This window comes from Passer montanus, unplaced genomic scaffold, assembly GCF_014805655.1.
Source record: "Passer montanus isolate IOZ18808 unplaced genomic scaffold, ASM1480565v1 scaffold1, whole genome shotgun sequence".
In the NCBI taxonomy this organism is placed as follows: Eukaryota; Metazoa; Chordata; class Aves; order Passeriformes; family Passeridae; genus Passer; species Passer montanus.
In genome coordinates this window covers 2,119,279-2,138,592 of record NW_024356504.1, presented here as the reverse complement: position 1 = coordinate 2,138,592, position 19,314 = coordinate 2,119,279, and the positions used below count along the sequence as shown (strand labels likewise).

At 41.1% G+C, this 19,314-nt stretch overlaps 2 protein-coding genes across 4 annotated transcripts in view; one reads left to right on the top strand and one right to left on the bottom strand.

Moving 5' to 3' along the window:
* The window catches only part of CDK15 (cyclin dependent kinase 15), a 39,533-nt gene extending 37,741 nt beyond the window's left edge, over positions 1–1,792 (bottom strand). The window contains exons 1-4 of the mRNA XM_039727958.1: positions 1,691–1,792; positions 1,315–1,321; positions 690–832; positions 444–541 (exon numbers count right to left, since the gene is read on the bottom strand). Coding sequence (XP_039583892.1) covers positions 444–541; positions 690–832; positions 1,315–1,321; positions 1,691–1,792 — 350 coding nt within the window. The remainder of the gene's footprint in view (positions 1–443; positions 542–689; positions 833–1,314; positions 1,322–1,690) is intronic.
* Positions 1,793–4,411: 2,619 nt separating this feature from the next.
* The window catches only part of ALS2 (alsin Rho guanine nucleotide exchange factor ALS2), a 36,218-nt gene continuing 21,315 nt past the window's right edge, over positions 4,412–19,314 (top strand). For 2 of the 3 annotated variants that reach the window (XM_039701178.1, XM_039701007.1), the window contains exons 1-10: positions 4,412–4,609; positions 7,713–7,802; positions 9,824–9,978; positions 10,446–11,362; positions 13,700–14,060; positions 14,919–15,087; positions 15,551–15,647; positions 16,049–16,126; positions 17,077–17,253; positions 18,851–19,022. In XM_039701178.1, coding sequence (XP_039557112.1) covers positions 7,783–7,802; positions 9,824–9,978; positions 10,446–11,362; positions 13,700–14,060; positions 14,919–15,087; positions 15,551–15,647; positions 16,049–16,126; positions 17,077–17,253; positions 18,851–19,022 — 2,146 coding nt within the window. In that variant the 5' untranslated portion in view covers positions 4,412–4,609; positions 7,713–7,782. The remainder of the gene's footprint in view (positions 4,610–7,712; positions 7,803–9,823; positions 9,979–10,445; positions 11,363–13,699; positions 14,061–14,918; positions 15,088–15,550; positions 15,648–16,048; positions 16,127–17,076; positions 17,254–18,850; positions 19,023–19,314) is intronic. The other variant, XM_039701089.1, reaches the window with a different exon arrangement.

Genomic DNA, 19,314 nt, shown 5'->3' with positions numbered 1-19,314 from the left:
CTTGGAAGGTAATTACAAACCTCCTCCATCCTGTGTTCATTAGCAGTGAGCTGAGAGCCAGCCCACCTGCTAAAGAAGCACTGTGCTGCTGTCCAGGTATTGCTAGAGCATGGCTTTGAGCAGCGGCCCCACTCCACCTTCTCACAGCTTTCCTGTCCCTGGGTGGTGGCAGCATGACCTCATGCCCAATTTTCCAACTATGCAGAGATCACTCACTTCAAGAAAAACCTTTGCTCCCTCCCTGGTTCAGCCAGACAATCTCCTGGCACACTGCTGTGGATCAGAGTCTTTGGGATGCCTCCATGGCTGCAGTGGAGGAGTTCCCTGAAAAATTGGGATGGGGCTTTGCAAATATCATGTTAAAGGCAAAACTGGACTTTTGATTTGCATTATCTGCCATAGGAAGTGTTTTCAGCAAGTACTGGGAAGGCAATATTGCTCACCTGCTGATCCCCTTGTACACAGTTGCACAGGATCCTTCACACAGCTTCTCTAGATGTAAATAGGATGTGGCAGCTCCAAACAGGATGCCTTGTCTCTGCTTCATGAAGAAATTGGGATGTATTTTAGATTGCTGGGTGGAACAAGAAGCTACTAGCAGGTCATTTAGTAATTCAGTACTGATTAATGGCTGGAATAACCATTGGATAAAATATCTCCTTTCTGGCTCTGTGGATGCTGTGCCTCACCCATTTGAACCTCTCCACAACATCCTGCTCCTGGAAAGAAGCAGTGTAACTGCAAGGTCCCTGTGTGCTGTACCTCCAACTCTGGAGGGTGTGGAGCTGCAGGGGCTGCAGAGAGGGTACAGAAAGGGATGCTCTGCTTACATCTTACACCCGGCATAGGAAAAGGGGACAAACTGTGTCACTGGCAAACTACCATTCTACTGATGAGTTTCTTTTCTTTCTCCTCAACTGCAGTGGCTTTGAGCAATGCACATCATTTTCATCTCTCTACCAGTCATAGATCTCCAGTCCTAGCTGTAAGGGGAGCAACTTTCTGTGTGTTCCTGTGTTGGTAAATGGTAGCACTCACTCAGAACACACAAAGATAAAGCTGCCTTAACTGCTGAGGGTACTTCTGCCAGCATCATTCTAAATGCATGTTATTCCCCCTCATCCTTGAATTATTCATCTCTAAATGGCCTGTTAGGGCAGGGATCAAAACTCAAATGCAGAAGTGAAATTTCAGGAAGTTTACATTTATGTATTCTTCTCCCCCTTAATCCCTCACTCCTCACCTCCTGCCTCACCACTGTATAATTTATATAGCCTATTAATTTGGCCCATACAGCATAACAGTGCTGTGCACTACGCAACTATAAAAAGGTAGCAGAGAATGGCAAGCAGCTATATTGAATGCATTATAATTTGACAACACAGGATTTGCAATCTGTGGCATGCTGCCTCCTCCAGAACTGTAGATTGTTGGCTGCCTCCCTGTTTTACAATCTCTCACTGGCACAGAACTCACTGGAGTGCAATGTTCTCTTCCTGCTCATCACATCAAAGGCACTTATTGTCACCTAAGGTACAGATTCCTCTTTCAGCAGCTTCACAAGCCTGAAGCTGCAAAGTTTGATGCTGTCTGGTTAGCAGCAAATGTGACAGCTTTGCACTCCCACAAGTGGAAGCACCCAGGCTTACCCTATCTCAATGCAGAAGGATCACAATATGATATTAAATACCTCTGCTGTAGTCACTGCTTCCATGTGCTGGAGGCCTTGGGTTTGTTGGGAGCCCCTTCTCTCTGAACAGCATCCTGGTCTGACAGCACTTACACACAGCATGTCTCCCATGGTGTCCTGTTTAAATTAAACTGTCTCTTTCTTTCTCCTTGCTGCTCCTCATCCCTCTGTGTCTGTAATAACAGCTCATATGACTTGCATGAGGTCTCTGCCTCAAGGAGTCTTGTGATTTCTGAAGTTTTTCTTTGAAAGTCCAAATGCACCTCTGGAGTAGCTCCACTGATTTCAGGTCCTTTGGTACATGCTCTCCATAACCAGCCAACATTTTTCATACCTGCAGATGGAGAATTAATAAATCCAGACTTTCTGCTTGTACACATTTCTTTCAGTTAAGCAACTCTCAGAATAGTAAGCTGGATAATGAAGGCACAGGTTTCACACAGGAGCAGGCCTTGACTTCCCTCCCTGCCTGTAGCAGTTCCAGGCTTCAGACTTCAGCCTCTGGGCTCTCAGGTGAGCTCACTGTGGCTGAGCTGTGCTTTCTGCAGGAGCTGTACACTGACTGCCCTTGCTTTGGCATTTACACCATCCCGGGGACCTGTCTGCCCCTGCTGGGTTACGTGTCCAAGGGATGCAATGAGTTGTAGCTGATGGTCTCATCCATTTGTCAGAATAACCAGAGCAAACTGATTAATCCTGCCCACTACAGAGCAGGGAATGCACAGTGGATGTACCCTGGATGTGGACAGCCAAAAGTCCCCTTCTTATAGTCCTGCATGAGCAGGACTCACTGTGCAGCTTCCTAGGACTAACACCCAACCCACACATGGCAAATGACACGGGCTGAGGGAGCAGACATTGTCCTGCTATTTTTATGCTGACCCATTAGATCCTTCAGTTGAATGCATCACGTGAAATCTTCCCTTTGCTTCACCGATTTGACGTCAGAGAATAACACTTTTTCCTTGAGCACAATTATTTCTTTAAAGCAAAAATGTCTGGGGAAGGCAGGAACAATTTCTGTGTCTTGTTGCAACCCAACCACCCAGCCTTTGCATGTCAGGGAGTAGAGGGGAAATACTGTCACAAAGAGAAGTGATCCAACTTTTGCCAGGTAGACAGAGATGATAAATGAAGCAAGCATGCTTATATGCTTATAGCTGGTGATTGTTGTTATTGAAAAAAAATGGAGTAATCATTCCGCTTAGTGGAGGAAACACTCAAATAGAAATGTTTATTAGCTATCCTTAAAAAACGTAAGAATTTATGAAGGAGAGCCTATACAAGTCTTTGGAACCATGGTTTTTAAATGAAAGTATGAAAGTTTCAGGCAACATTAAAAATAGTCAACTAAGAGAAGACATAACATTAAAACTACATTTTACAAAACTTGTTCAAATAGAAACACATGAATATACCCATATAGGGATGCACACACATATATATATATATAGTGTGTGTGTACATACACACATAGGTGTATGTATACAGATATCGGTGTATTTATGTGTACATATTTAACGTGTTCTGTGAAATGTAAGCCTGTGGAAAAGCACACATGGGCGGGCGTGCATGACCCGCACAAACACGTGCCCGCACAGGTACCCGTGAACGCACAGCTGTTCAGGCCCGCTCCCCGCTCAAGCAGCAGCGTCGGGCGGGTTTGCGGAGCAGGGGGCCCGGGCGGGCGCTGTCGCTGTCACCGATCCCGCAGAGCCGGCCCCGGGCTCTTTATTTGCGCCTCGAATATTGCCCGACGCACACCCACGTGTCGCTCCGCTCTCTGCCTGTTTTGTCCCGGGCAGGGACCCGTCGGCGCTCGCGCGTGCTGGCCCCGCCCCCTGCGCGTTCCGCGCCCCCGCGTGAGTCAGCCGGGCGCGCGGGGCTGAAGGGGCAGCCGCGCCTGAGGGCGGCCGCGCTCCCCGCGCCTGCCGCACCTGCGCTGCGGGACCGGAGCGCCCGGCAGCGGCAGCGGAGACACGAGACGGGCCCTGCGCCTTCCCCGGCTGCGCCCTGGGGCTTGGGGAGAGGCCGAAGAGCAGCTCTGAGGGACCCTGGGTGTCCGCCTGTAACCGCGCTGGGATGGGCTGGAGCGGCGGAGATACCGAGGTGTATTTCTGTCGGGTCTGGAAGGTCCCCTCCCTCTTGCTGGAGGGACACCCCCGAACGGTAGCTGCCGTGCCCTTCAGCAGCTTGCACTTGCGTTTAAAAGTCCCGTCCCTTGGCGTGCCTTGCTTGCTCGGGGGTTAATGCAGTTCAGCCTTTGGGGTGTCTGGAGGGATGGTGCTGCTGCGGCTGCACTGTCCTGTCCAGGTGACACAGTGTCCTGTCACTGTCACCGAGCTCCTCTTCCCGAGCGAAAACAGGGTCGTAGATGATTTGTAGTTAATCACTGCTGTTGGAGGGCAGCAGCTTATGTAAACTCGCTCTGCTTACCACTTTCAGTTTCTGCAGAGTGAACTGTCTTCTGACGGGGAAGCACATGAGAATGTGCAAAATTAAGATGTAATTAAAAAAAAAAAGGGGCAGAAGGAGATTCAGAATTTTCTGTCTCTTACGAGTGTGGTGAATTTTAAATTTTTAATTGCATGCTGTAGCAGATAATTTTCACCTGTGTTAGTTCCCCCCCCCTCCCCAGCTTCTTTACTGCTTTGTTTTGCTACCATCCTGCATTCGCTTTGTGCCCTTGCCCTCATCCAAAGGGGTCACTACCGCCTCTCAGTAGCCAGTCGTTTTGTTTTGTTCTGAGCAGATCTTAATCACACAATGTTAAAAGCAGTGGTTGGCGCTGACCAAAACACAAGGCTTCTTTAACTGGTCACACATTGGATGTAAGCCACAGTTGCCAACAGTAAATGATGTTGACAACTCTGTTTTGAATGAGGAAGCTTGGAGATCATCTCTTCAGAACCTGAGTAGGTAATTCTGTGTAACAAACATGCAGTCTTGGTCTTGCAAGTTATTGCTAAATGTGATGCAAATAATGCATTACAAATATGTTTGGAAATTCGTAAGTAAACATGTATGAAAGCTGTAGAAATGTTTGCAGTGTTTGTTGACTAGCAGGTAAATAAGCACATGAGGCTCATGGGACTTCCAGTATTTCTCAAAGTCAGGGGCACACCAGCTGTTCAGCAGTGAATGTAAGGTTACCTTCATATCTGTGCTGCTTGCTTGAAAATGGTCATTGAAGAGCACAGCCCATGACAATGAGAGAAGTGTTTGCTCCACATCATTCCCATCCGTGGCACTTGTTACGCTGTGGTAGCCTTTGATTTCTGGAGAATTAGCCTTTAACTTTGGAAGTGGAGAGTATGACATCAGTGTCATGCCAGTGACCATCTGTCTGTAGCACAAATCCATTTCATAATTGGCACTCCTTGCTGCTTTCCACTTGCAGCGTTGAAACAAAAATGCAATGGTAAAAGTATGGGCAGAGCAGTGAAGGTGCTGGTGTCACACTGAGCTTCCGTGCAGGAGTGTTGTTTTGTGCCTGATGTTCACCTCCATGAATGCTACAGCTAGTAACAGTTCAGGAAATCTTAGTGGAAAGGAAACAATGTAGATGTAATGTGAGAGTCAGCAAGGAAAACTGCATGTTTCTGGTGGGAGGAAGAAATCTTCTATTACAGTTACTTTCCTTAGTTTGTAGCTGGGGCAAAGCAATTTGTATTTTGCCTTAACTGTGAAATGGGAATAATGTTGTGCTGGCCTAGGAGTGAATAAGAACTTGAATGTGATTTCAAAATGTCTTAAATATGTCTCATCTGTGGAAAGAAGAGTTTGGCTCGTTTTCCCTTCTGTGCATAAATGCTTGGTAACGCAACCCGAAGTGTGAGCTCCTGTAAGGAAAAGAATGTCTATCCCTGTCATCATATCATGCTCTTAGTTTCTAATTCACCACTGTTGCAGCTTCCTTACTTAATAATTTTGTAAAAAGTTTTTCAGTTTGGCCTTGAAGGGAGATCTTGCAAAACAGCTAATCAAATGCCTGTCTTTGTTTTGTTACAATCAGAAGGTTTCATGGCAATTACATTTTTTTGCAGTTGAGGCTCATGAAAATGAAAAAAAATTCTTTGAGTCCTTAAAGTCCATAAATTCTAGAAGTCAAGAATTTTAGGCCTCAGTTCCTTAACCTGAAATAACTACATGCAATGTAAGTGCTATATTTGTTGATACTTCAGTTGCTCTGTCCGTGTTCATCTCTTTGGCTCAGTGATCCACTGAGTCATTTTATTTGAAGCTAGAACCCTTCACAAAGGAGGGGTGCTAGCATTTTCAAGAGAATGAATTGTAGGGTTGGGTGGTTTTGAGTAGGCTAAAGAAAACCCTAAATTTACTTGCTCTGAGCAAGAACACATCAGGAAGTTATGGTTCCAAAATGCACTTCCATTTTCCTTTGATGTTTCATCAACACCTCTGCTACTGAAGCATCGCATGACAGTTCCCTTGTATTTGTGAGACTCCTTTGTTAATATTTTAAAAGTTAACTTTTACAATTGTGGTTTTTTTTCTTTTGCATTTGAGGAAGGAGAGGGTGTCTTGAAAGCAGTACCTTTCTAGTGACTAGCACTCCTTTGTTAATATTTTAAAAGTTAACTTTTACAATTGTATTTGAGGAATGAGAGGGTGTCTTGAAAGCAGTGTCTTTCTAGTGACTAGTGTGTCTTTGTGTTCCTAGAAAGTATGCTCTGGTTTTTGGGGTTTTTTCAAGCAGGATGCATATGACTTACCACAATACCATGTTATCAAATCTTTATCTTTTTGAGGTCTGTTCTTTACCAACTCTGAAGCCCAAATCACTGTTTTTAGTGTCCTGTATCTGAAAGACTGGAACAGTTTGTGTGCTGTGTTGTTTCTGTATGTGAAGGTCTCCTTGGTAATTCATTATTCAGAGCACTCCAGTGAAAGTGTTGGAGGTTTTGTTAGTTATTTTAATTATTTATCAGCTTGATGATTACTGTTTCCAAGTGTGCACTGAAACTTCTGTATGAGTTAGAGGTCTGAATATATTTTGTTTCTTGTATTCATGACTGGCTATATATATTTCTCTATCCAGAAGTTTCAGACTACTTATTCTGGGTCTTAATTCTTATATTAACGAATTTGTTTTCCGATTTTGTTACAGTGGGTATCAGACAGCAACTGTAATAAAGCAACAGCCCTAAAGCATTTATATGTGAAACTTTGAATAAATGTGGTTATACACATGCATTAATGTAACTAAAATTTGTAATACTTCATATAGTAAGGCAGTAGATCAAGAAAAAGCACAGTTCTTTTAATAGTAAAAGAAGCCAAACAGCTCATAAGAAACAAAGATTAACTGTAGCTTTGTTTTATTCCAAGAAAAGTGATACAAAGTTACCTTCATGAGGATGGAAAGGTGTGAGGGTAAACGTGTAAATTTCAAAATATGAAAGGATGAAATTGTAGCTAGAGCAGCCACTTTTTTCCCCCTTGCCTTTCATGGTTGTCTTTATCTCCATAGGCACTCTGCTACCAGTTTGCATGAAGAAATGTTCTGAGCTCTGCTTTCTGCCTTTCTGCCCAGGCAGAATTGCACCTGCTAATGGTGATGTGTGATTTCGTTTAGGAGTGAAGTTACAAATTCAGCTCCTAATCATTTTCTGCTCATGCAAATCTGTTCACCTTAAATTTAGCTGAGTATTGAATTCTGTCTTATAACTGAAAATGAATCAATTTGGTGGTTTTTGAGTGGTGTAATGAGAATTGTAGCAAGAGATTGAACGAGGTTTGTTCAACGAGGTTTGTTCGTTCTGTCCTTACAATAGACCCATTGTGAGCTGAGTAGTTAGGATGAGTCTGGCTGTTTAGCTTCTGTCTGCCAACTCAGTGTGAGTGAACTAAATATAAATACTTGAGCCATCCTGGCAGTGTGGAAGTGTTTATTTATTGAATAAGGCAGGAGCTAAACCTCCGGAAGTTTTTTTTTGTTGTTTTGTTGTTGTTATTGTTTTATGTTATTTGCTATTAAATAGCTGGTTTTTATATTTTTCAGTTTGTGAAAATTATATTGTTCCTTTTGAAAGAGGAACAATTTGGTGGTGATGGAGTGCTGCCACTGACAGATGGACTCACAGGAAAGAAGGTGAGAATGAGCAGCTAGGTGAAACCACAGAGGCTCCCTTAGGCCAGCTCATGATCATCCTGGAAAATTAAGTGATATCAGCATACTCTTTGTGTAACTTGTACTAAAACTTACACCAAAAGGAAGATTATTATCTTAGCTTCAGTTGTGTCTGGAACAGTAAAGTTGCTACAACAGCACCTTCTTTTTTAAGCTGATGGTTGTAATTTCTGGAGTCATAGCCACAGGCTACACACTTGGAAGTAACATTCCCAAGTGAACAGTACATCCTGTCTGGTACCTGCACCTGTGAATTTTGATTCTGGATCAGTAGCCCTCCAGTAGACTTTTCTTGCACCGAGATACTTGATGGTCAGATGTTGTTGTCACAAATTCTGTTATGTGAATGTCCAAATTTGTTTACACTGTTTTCTAAAGATCTGTTAAATGGATAAAAGCACAAATATTGGGTGTTGAACTGATTTGATGTACAGTATGTTGATGAAAACTCTCAATATTATAATTTGGTGTTCTTTGGCGTGCTTCGCCCATCTGCGCAAAATCTGTATTTTCATCTTAGGTGAAATATCCTTATATTGATATTAAATTTTTAAGCCTTTCTTTTTTATTTGGTTATATATTACTTGATTGGTTTCTTTTAAATTTGCTTCTATTCTAAACTCAAGTCTTATGTATTTGAAATGCGAGGTGGACTCTGCATTTTAAATCTGTTTGCTTTATGGACTATGTACTTGAATTTTAGAAGAGTTCTAGACTGTCACCTTTCAGGTTTGTTTTTTTTTTTCCTTTCTGTTTTGTAGAAAAATAAAGTATTTGGGGTGGACATGAGAGCTAACTGTCACCTTTCAGGTTTGTTTTTTTTTTCCTTTCTGTTTTGTAGAAAAATAAAGATATTTAGGATGGACATGAGAGCTAGGAGAGATAATTTGGTTTCTTAGCTATTCTTAACTTGAATGTTTTAGAGGCAGATTGTATAAAGATGTTCATGCTGTACACCACAATTAACAAAATACATAGTTTAACAAATCCATGGCCTGCAGGAAAAGAGCTACTTGCATGAGTTTGCCTGCAGTGTGGTGTATCAGAACAGCTTGTTTATGGGTTTGGTACAGGTTTGGAGTACATTTTATTTCTTGTGCCTTTTCTTCTAGACAAAGACTGTAATTCCCTTGCCGTCATAGTATATGTCTTAGTGTACTTAATTCCACAAGTTCATGTCAAGCTGCAAGAACTGATTTATGCAGGGAGTGAGTGACTTGGCTGTTGTCAAATTAGGAGCTAAACCTATTTTTTTCTTTCTGAGTAGATAACAGTCTAGTCTATATAAAATTCTAAGGAAACTTAAGCACGGCTGTTAATTTAACTTTAAGTCTAGTCTTAATTTAAGCTAGTCTGTATGGATGCCTAACATAACTTTTTGTATTTAAATCAAGCAGTGCTGCAAATTGTTAAAACTGTGGGCTTGTCAAGATTCTGAGGAATTTCTTTGTGCTGAGTTGGAGAAGTTGCTGACTGAGCATTCAAACTACAGTGTGTTGAAGTTTGCATTGTTCCAGTCACTCCTGCAAGCCCTGATAATTGCATGCTATTTCAGGATATTTGTTTTTTCATGGTTCAGTTGATTTGAATAACTGGCTCATTTGAATCTGAGACACTCATTAAGAATTTACAAAAAAGGGAAAAACCCCAAACAATCAAAACCTCATTTTTATCTCTAGAGGTAGAAATGAAAGCGTATAAAGGATGAGCTCCTACAGGTGTAATGTTTTAAACACACTATTAATGGGAGCAATTGGTACATGGTAATGTACAAATGAGAAAAAAAGCTTATGGTTTCAAACAGAAGACATTTACTTTTTTCATTTAAATAGCATTTACTTTGCAATTTGGTAATAGTAATTTTATATGTTGGCTTGAAAGTAAAATTAATGTCTGAACTACCAAGCCTTTCCTACATATATGTTACTGAACCATGTAAAACTTCATCCTGATTGTGTTCCAATTTCATCCAATCTTTGTAGCTCAGAAGAGGCAGAAGGAGCCAAAGAGAGAGGCCTGGTCTATGTTTGGAAGGCTGGTTCCTGCTCCGTGACTCCAGCAAGGCTTCCAGGCCTCAGTGGAAAGACAGTGTTACAGGCAGCCCTTGGAATCCACCATGGGTTACTTCTAACAGAAGGTAATAAACACCTCAGTTGTAATGATGTGGGGCAATAACAATCTTCAGTTATTTTCAAGTTACTTTCTTTTAGAAGTGATACTAGATCTGCGTTTGGAAAGATGAGGACTGTACTTTGTGCTTTTCATATGCATTTGCGTGTCCTTTAGTATGTTCTTAAATTAGAAAGGACTAACGAATACACTTAACTCACTTGACTGGAGTATAATTGAATTTTTAGCAGAAAAGCATTACTTACTTTAACAGTACATGCATGCGCAGGGTAACATTAATGTGAGGTATGGAACTTAGCAGCAATTGCAGAGAGCATCCAGCAGCCTTCTTATATCAATAGCTACAGGTTTGCTGAGCCTGGACTAAGCTAAGAATTAATCTCTCTCTGAAGCAGTCTTCATGTTTTTGCATTGGTTTAACAATTGGTTTTACACTCATGCTGGGATTTGTTTTTCATTTTTCCACTGTCCCAGGTGGAGAGGTCTACAGTTTTGGAAAGCTGCCCTGGAGATCACAACCTGAGGAATGTGTTAACAGTCCTGTCTTAGAAAGTACTTTGCTTGGACATCGAATTATTACGGTGGCAGCCGGCAGCTTCCACAATGGAGCCGTGACGGAGAGCGGTGTGGTGTACATGTGGGGGGACAATTCTGCTGGCCAGTGTGCAGTTGCTAATCAGCCGTGTGTGCCAGAGCCCCAGCTCGTCAGTATTTGTGATTCCGAAACCAGCCCTCTGCTATCAGTACGGATTTTGCAACTGGCATGTGGAGAGGAGCACACGCTGGCGCTATCGCTGAGCAGAGAGATATGGGCCTGGGGGAGTGGCTGCCAGCTCGGTCTCATAACAACAGCTTTCCCAGTGACAAAGCCACAGAAGGTAGAGCACCTGGCAGGACGTGTTGTGCTCCAGATTGCTTGTGGAGCCTACCACAGCCTGGCTCTGGTACAATGCCTCCCTGTGCAGGAAATGAAGCCTATCCCAGAGAGATGCAATCACTGCAGTCAGCCTCTCATTACTATGACAGACAAGGAAGATCATGTAATCATTTCAGATAGTCACTGCTGCCCACTGGGTGTAGCACTGTCTGATAACCAGCCAGAAAACCACGTTTTCTGTCCGTCATCAGACACCCCTGGAGGCAAAAGTGTAACAGCTGGCCAAAGTGAAGACTTTCAGAAACCACTTGTGGAACAGCATAGGCTTGGAGGTTTAGAATCTGATGGACCAAGTGGCCTTTCCAGCAGTGATGGACGGGAAGATAGTGGAACTTCTAGTTTGGGAAACACTCTGCTCTCAGACAAAAAAGAAGTGAAAGAGTACTTAATTGGTTTGTCAGATAACTCATTAAATGAGAGCCTGAATAAAAACATCTCCACAGAGCCTGAACAGGTTGGTACCTAATCACAGCTCATAATTTGCAGGTAACTTCTCTTGCATATGTGACAACATTACTCTTTTTACAAATGAAAAACTTACTTTAATATAGCTGTGGTGTTTTTATAGTTTCCACGTGGCTTTTTCACTGATGGTTCTCAGCTTTTAAGTGGAAGATTTTTTTGTCCTCTACTGTTGTTCAATTGTGAGCCTTCATTGTGGGCAGCCTTGACAGTGCTTTAATCTCTCCTCCTCATGGTCTACAGTACCAGAACCACATAAGCTCTGTTTCCTGATACATGGGGTTCCATTTGTGTGGGGCAGAAGGATTCAGTGGATCTTACTGGTACTCATCCAATTTACCTTTAAGGTAAAGGTTTAATTTCTGTGTCTATAACAAATCCCTCACAAATTCATCTAATTTCTCAATCAGTTAAAAATTCTGGATTGCAAATTGCTAAAAGGTTTGACCAAAATGCTTCTAAAGGTAATAATGTAGGAGTGACACAAACTCATAAAAAGTGGTGGGAGATGTGTAAGCACTACTCTGTGTAGTGTGGAAAATGATTGAACACACTGTTTTGATGCTATAACAGAGCAGTCAAGTACTCATCTCTTAGTAAGCATCAGAAAATGCTTGACATGATGGTTCAAGAGCTGCTTCTGGCTCCCTGACAAAATACTGTTTTCTGGTTTTTAGGGAGGGGAAAAAAAAAGGAAATGTAATTAGGGGCAAAGGGAAGAAGATAGAACCCCAAAGTTACTAGACAGAAAACTAATCCAGAATCTCACAGCGCAGTCTGGCAGTCCTTACTTAACTACTGTCCTGTGAGGAGCCCTGCTGCTCTGTGGCCTAATTTGCAAAACTGACACTGGAATTGTGAAAATTTCTTTTGTCATTTGAAGTGTTGTGCAGACATAAATTTATTTATTTATTTAGTAATTGCAGTAAAATATTCTCCACAGTGGTTCTGGGAAATAAATTTCACAATACTTAAAAAATAGTTGATTTTTGTTACTGCCTCTGATGGCAACAAAACCCCATAATTTTAAAATCTGTCAAGTAACTTAGTAGTTCAGCAAGTTATACTTTCTTACTCTGAGGAAAGCTTCCTTTAGAGAAATGAATGTTGTGTAAATACATTTGCTCTTTCTTTTGCTTTTTGCTGTTATGAATGAATTCTAGCAGTTGTGGGCTCCTCAGAGTCTTGCAAGAATTCCAGCATTGAGAAATGACTGAAACATAGTTTCATGCTCCCTTTCTGAGTTCCTTGTTCCTGGCGTATTTCCAGAGCACTGTTTTCCTTGCACAGTTTCAGGAATCAAGACTGGAATTGATTCACTGAATCTTCCACAATTGATATACAGGTGAAGAGCAGAGATGAGGTCTAATGTAATGTCTCAGCATTAGTACAATCCTTCATTTTTCTTTGCTTTCCTACACAAATGAAGTTTTCCTTCCTGTTTTGCTAGATATGCCTTTTAGAAATAGGATGAAGTAAATAGAACCAATCCCAGTCCTTTAACCTAAAGAGGTCAAAGATTGTTTTTATTTTGGTGGAATAAAATGAGCTGTAGTACTTGTAATAATACCATTTTCCACTGTGTATTAGATGGGAAAATGGGACTTTGCTGTCTTTGTTTTAATATTCAAATTGTTTGTCAGAGGTCATTTCAGGCATTGTTTCTTATTTGGTGGATAGCTGATTGCTGTTACAGGTGATGGTGTGCTGTGGCCAATCATTGCCTTCAGTCAGTTTGTCCCTCGTGTGACTTGATGATTATTGACTAAGCTTTATATGGATACAACAGTGGTGTAAGGGGACACAGCCCAGTCTGGTTTTAAGATAGGCCTTGCAAAATGAATCCGTAAATTGCTGTTTACCTTTTACCATATTGAAAAGAGAGCTTGTCTCTTTCAAAATGGAGCATGCTCACTGATGCACTTTCATTGGTGGCAGAGAAGTTTGTAATAAGCTTAAAATTATATCACTTCTTATATTTGTGTGTAAAGATCCTTTTTTTGTTGGTATTTAAAAACCCCAGACTTACAGTCTCTTATGGCTGAGCTACAAGACACGTGCAACAGACAAAGCCCAGTCCTTTTAGAAATGGTGCTTGGTGCTACCTTTAAAAAATCATTCTGAGCAATAGATGTACACCTAAGCATAAAAAACCTAGGTAATTTATATTATATATACAGTTAAAATATATCTATAATTTACAGTAAACATTTATAATAAATATTATATGATGTTCAGTCTGGCCCATGGTTAGAATAGTGAATGTGTATCATCTTCCTACTGTTCTGTGCTGTCTGCTCTGATAGTTTCCCATTCCCTTTGGTTTTAGCCATCTCAAGAGGAGCAGCTTGGTGCTTGCATCCCTGGCCCTCCGGGTAGCAGCACATCCACCCTGAACAGCCTGGTGGCCTCGTGTGCCTCAGCAGTTGGGGTGAGAGTCGCTGCCACCTACGAGGCTGGAGCCTTGTCCCTGAAGAAAGTCATGAACTTGTACGGCACGTCTTCGAGTGAGCCAGCATCTCAGTCGGGCAGCAGGTCCCCGGGGCCCGAAGCTCTGAAGGACAGTCGAGAAGAGCAGGTCAGGCTGGAATCCATGCAGGGGAAGAAGAGTTCCAGTTTAGTAGATATTAGAGAAGAGGAATCTGAAGGAGGGAGTCGAAGGCTCTCCCTGCCTGGCTTGTTGTCACAAGGTAAACAAGCATGTTGGGGAAAAGACACTGGAAAACTTATAATAATGTGGAGATTTATAAGAGAAAAAAACTCAAATATTTATTAAACACAAATCTAATGATCTCTCAAAGGTGTGTGTGAATTGTAAATGATATCTTAGGACTTGAAAGCAGCAGAGAGAGTGAAGACTAGCAGATACTGCATGCTAAAAAACCCAAAAACAGTGGGTTTACAAATGAATGGTCTTTCTTGTTAAATTAAGGTAAAGCAAACATATTGGAGGAGTCATGTTGCCAAATAATCTTTCATGTTGGTTTTGTAGTCAATAAAAATTTGCATGGTCTGTAGTCTGCACTGCACTGAGCTAGTGTTGAGCCAGAGACCTATGAGTATTCCAGTTCCCACTGCTGAACTTCAAAGTTAATGGCTTTGTTCCCTCACAGATTTTAGTGCTGTTAATTGCTCTGAATGTGTATATGGTTTAGTACTGTATTGATCTTGGATTTGAGGGGACATTTAGGAAGTGTTGAAGTCTTCTGTTCACTGCAAGGATATATTTTCTTTCAAACCACTTTTATGTATAGTTTATTTTGGCTGATTTGCTTCATTATAACTGCATGGTTCTCATATGTCTGCTATACTTTAGCAGCTGGTAAAAACTACTTGATATCTACCTGGTTTTAGCACCTGTGTTACTTCTTTGTATCCATAACCTATTGTCTTACCTGTCAACCTTGGTTCTCAGGCTTGAATTAAAACTGCTTCAAGAAGTTTTGATCACCTGCTCTTAAGTAGTGCTGTTACTGTGTAACACACAATCTGAGCAATACATTTACCCAAATGATCAGAAATTTTTCTCATTCTTGGCCTCTGCTCAGTTTCCCCAAGGCTCTTACGGAAGGTAGGACGGGCAAAAATGAGGACTGTGGCTCTGACTCCAACCTACAGTGGTGAAGCTGATGCTCTTTTGCCCTCTCTAAGAACAGAGGTGTGGAGCTGGGGAAAGGGCAAGGAAGGACAGCTAGGGCATGGTGATGTTCTGCCAAGGTGAGATTTCTTTGAGAAACGTTTTTTCATTCAGTAGATTGCTAGACAATTTTGAGTATTGAACTGTCTCAGCTTCTCAAATTTAAACATCTGTCATGCAGTGCCTGCTTGTTCTTTTAGGTGTTGTGACCTAAGTTTCTCTAAGTAACATTTTATGCTGTATTGTTACTGGGCATCAATCAATTCCAATTTTACCCTTTGTAATCAGTAACAGTTTTGATGATGTTTTGACTTTGTCTAAATTGGGGTGAGGTCTGTCATCAACTTTTGCCCTTCCTGACCATTTTGACTAAGCTGGTTTCTTGCCAGAATGTTCCATATATCTTTGTTTTTTTTTTCTAATTTGTTTTGGGGGAGGAAATAAAACCTTGAGCATTTCTACATAAACAGTACCTCTGATAATATTTTTTTTTCAAACATTCTGCCTCTGTTCCCTCACCTTATGGGTTCTGGGGATTGACAGACTTCAGCCACTGTGTGTGAAAAGCCTTGATGGTAAGGAAGTGATTCACCTCGCTGCTGGTGGCCATCATTCCTTAGCACTCACTGCCAAATCCCAGGTACAAGTGATTGTTACCATTTATTGTTTCTCTGACATAATTGTCATGTTTGGTCTTTTCTAGTTTTTAAGTTTTTTTGCTTCTAAACTTTTGTTCCTGTTTGTGGGAGGCAGCATAGAAGTAGTTGGAATATAAATTGTATTTCTGTCCCAGTTCTGCGTGTACCATCAACTTTATGTTTAAATATTGCTGTGAGTTGATTTGATGCATTCCATTTCTGGATGTGAGAAGACAATCTCAGAATGTAGGAAGGCAGTGAAAAGGAAGGAAATGCTTCTCAGTATGTGACTCCTATAGCACTGACTTGTGTGTTTGCACACTTGATGCATTGTACTAGCACAGTTCAGTATGTTTCCATGTATATAAATGTACATTCTGATGTTCAGCACTGCTTCTTGCAGGTGTATTCCTGGGGCAGTAATATCTCTGGCCAGCTTGGTCACTTGAACTCCCCAACAACTGTCCCTCGTCTTGCAAAGGTACTTTGTTTTCTGTGGTTTTCTTCTTTCAGGGTCTCTTCTTGTACAAGTGGGTGCAGAGTAATTTCTGAGAAGGACCTGTTCATGGATCTATGTGCTATTTAATAATAGAGCCCTTGACTTTCTTTGGCTAGTGCTGTGAAATGATCTTTAGATGAACTTGAGAAAATCTACCCAAGAAATCATTAACTTCCCCTGGTTTTTGACCACAGTGAAGTTCTAGAACTGAGAAACGTGACTGGTTGTATCTTCCTATCAGATTTTGCTTTTACCTTATGTTTGGTTTCTCTGATATTGATGTTACAGTGTTGAAATGTATAAATACTTCAGAACTCTGCTTTTATTCTAAACAATTGTTTCTAATGTTTTTATCTTGGCTGGACCACAGCCACATTTGTTGTTTGTTTCCTTGTTTCCGGAGCTTCGCAGAATTTTGGCAGTGGGTTTTTTCTTTGTTTTGAACTTTTCCCCACACTGAGTGAATAGCAGAATAACAATTTTTAGATTAGACCACAGCCTTTCCCATGTTTTCTAGTGCTCATCTTAATGGAAAGCTAGCTGCATAATTTTCCTGCTTAGGCCTTATGCAAATTAATGTACAGCAGATTAACTGTCTCCCAAGTTTATATAGATTTCCCAGTTAAATGTAGAGGGGAGAATAGTGTTCCACTTTAATCAAACTCACTTGATGCCCATTTAAAAATAAAACTGATTTGTAACTGAAAGGCAAAAGAATCAGACATTAGAAAGAAAACTGGAGAGAGTTTTCAGTATATGTGCAAGGAGTTAATTTGTTATGAGATACTGAAGATGTAAAATTGGCTGGTTATTGCAATCATTTGTCTTGGCAGGTGTATTATGTACATGTGTGACTAGAAGAGTTATGTACTTTTCTCTCCTTCCAGCTTTGGGTGATGATTTTTAATGTCTTCCTTCCTCCTGAATTTTAGGTGTGTGGTGATGGTATTTGGACTACAGCAGCAGGACTAGATTATTCTCTCTTCTTAGCAGATGAGAAAGACTTCCAACCGGGATTATATTACTGTGGCCAGGAGACATCAACAGAAAATAATTTGAATGAAAATAGCTGTACTAAGAGTCCAATTTTGTTAGTAGCTTGTAGTAAGGTGAGTATTATTTCCTTAAAGTCAGTACAGGTCATACTGGTGCTCTTAGGAAATAGCACAGTGCTGGTAGCTTGATGAGCTTTAAGGGAGTCAAGGCACATGGTTGGTTCCTAGCAGTCAAATGAGAGGCACTTTGGATGGGGGCAGAGAGGAGGTCGAGTAGTATTGTTCTCTCCCCTGCCTGTTTCTTGGCCTTCCCTTCTGTTTAGGGACAAGGAGGTGTTTCTAGTGTGTTACTCCATTTCCTTCTGTCTGTGCGTGCTGCAGAAATGCACTCTTTTATTGTGCTCTGCTTCACCAGTCTTTGCATTCAGTCTTCCCTGCTATTGCTCTTCACTTGCTTGTCTCTCAGCTGGCTGAGGCCACGGGCTGCCCTATTCTGTTATTCCATTCCAGTATTCTGCCTCTTGTTTGTGACTGGGCAGAAGGTCCCCATGAGTTCTGCACCTTCTCCTTCCCTACCCCTCCCTTTCACATGAATGCAAAGGGGAATCTGAGCAAAAATGTGCATTTGATGTTAATGGGAGACAGGAGGTGCCCCTACACAGTTTTTTTTTCATTAAGCTGAATTTTACATGTGCGTTGAGGTTGGCATGAGGTAGTGGTGTGAACTCTCATTGCATGTCCTCTTCCAAGTTCTTTGTATATGGTTTCAAACCAATGTGAGTTTAAGGTACCAGGAAGGAAATTGTGAGGGTAGAGAGTGTCTCTGCCTTAGCTCCTCTGGGAGCTATTTCCCTAAATTGAGCAGAAAAGCTGTTTGGGAAGTGTTTTGAGAAGGCACAGAGATTTAGACACTGGGTCTGTGTCTGTGCCTGCAGACACACACTCCTGTATGCCTTCTGTAAGATTGCTGCTAGCCATTCCCTTCTTTTAAAGGGTGACTGATAGGCTCCTGCATATAAGAATTGGTTGCCTGTTGAACAAATTTGGCTCAGTGTTTCAAAGGAATCCTCTATTTAACAATCAAAGAAATAAAAGTAGAGCGCAAACTCTGAATTACTCACTTTTGCATGTGAGCCAAAATTAGTGAGGAAACACAATGCATCAGTGCCACTTGTGCTGACCTTAGGTAAGAAATTTGTTTTGAACTACTGTGGAAAGCAAGTACTACTGTTAGGAATATTGCAGTATCAATAAACTGGACTCTTATCAATAAATTGACATATTCCAGGTCCAGAAAGGACCTGTCCAGAGCACAGTCATAGTTCTAATAAAGTATATTCTTCATATTTAATAGGAGAAATGTATGATATAATGATGCTAAAGTGACTGAATTTAAGGTCACTGTCTCTTAAACATGAAATGGTTGTATGAGCCACCTTAAAAGGTGATTTATTTATTGTCTTTTGGCTCTGTCAGAGTCAGGAAAATGAACAGCAGTGGCTATAAATGTATCTTCAACTTTTGTCATTCTTGTATTAGACAGTATTGAATAGGTTGTTTGTCACTGAAGGTAATTAATGCTTACTATCAATTACTACCACTTAGCTCTTCAAAATATGCTTTATTTGCATTACTCTATTTTTAAATTGGAGTGTAAAAAGAAAAACATTAAAGCTGCTGTTTTTTTTCTTTTCTCTTTTTCATCTTTCAGATAGGGTACATAAGCAATGTGATAGCTGGTGGTGACAACTGTCTGGCCTTAGTTGACAAAAACGTGATGGGATATATTGCCAGTTTGCATGAGTTGGCTGCTACTGAGAGGAGGTTTTATTTCAAACTGAGTGAGATCAAATCTCAGGTTCTTAGACCTCTTTTAGGTTTAGGTAAGACCTTATTTTAATTTTTTCCTTGATATTGTTTCCCCTACGTTCCACAACAAATTTCTGTTATGCAAAATTTAAACCTAATAATATATTTTTCAAGATAAAACTAAGCTCTTGCTTTCTCCCGTTTGGATGAAGAGGTGAAAGACAGTTGCTGTTTCCCCTACGTTCCACAACAAATTTCTGTTATATTATTAGGTTTAAATTTTGCATATTTTTCAAGATAAAACTAAGTTCTTGCTTTCTCCCCTGTTTGGATGAAGAGGTGAGAGACAATTGTATTTTGACAGTG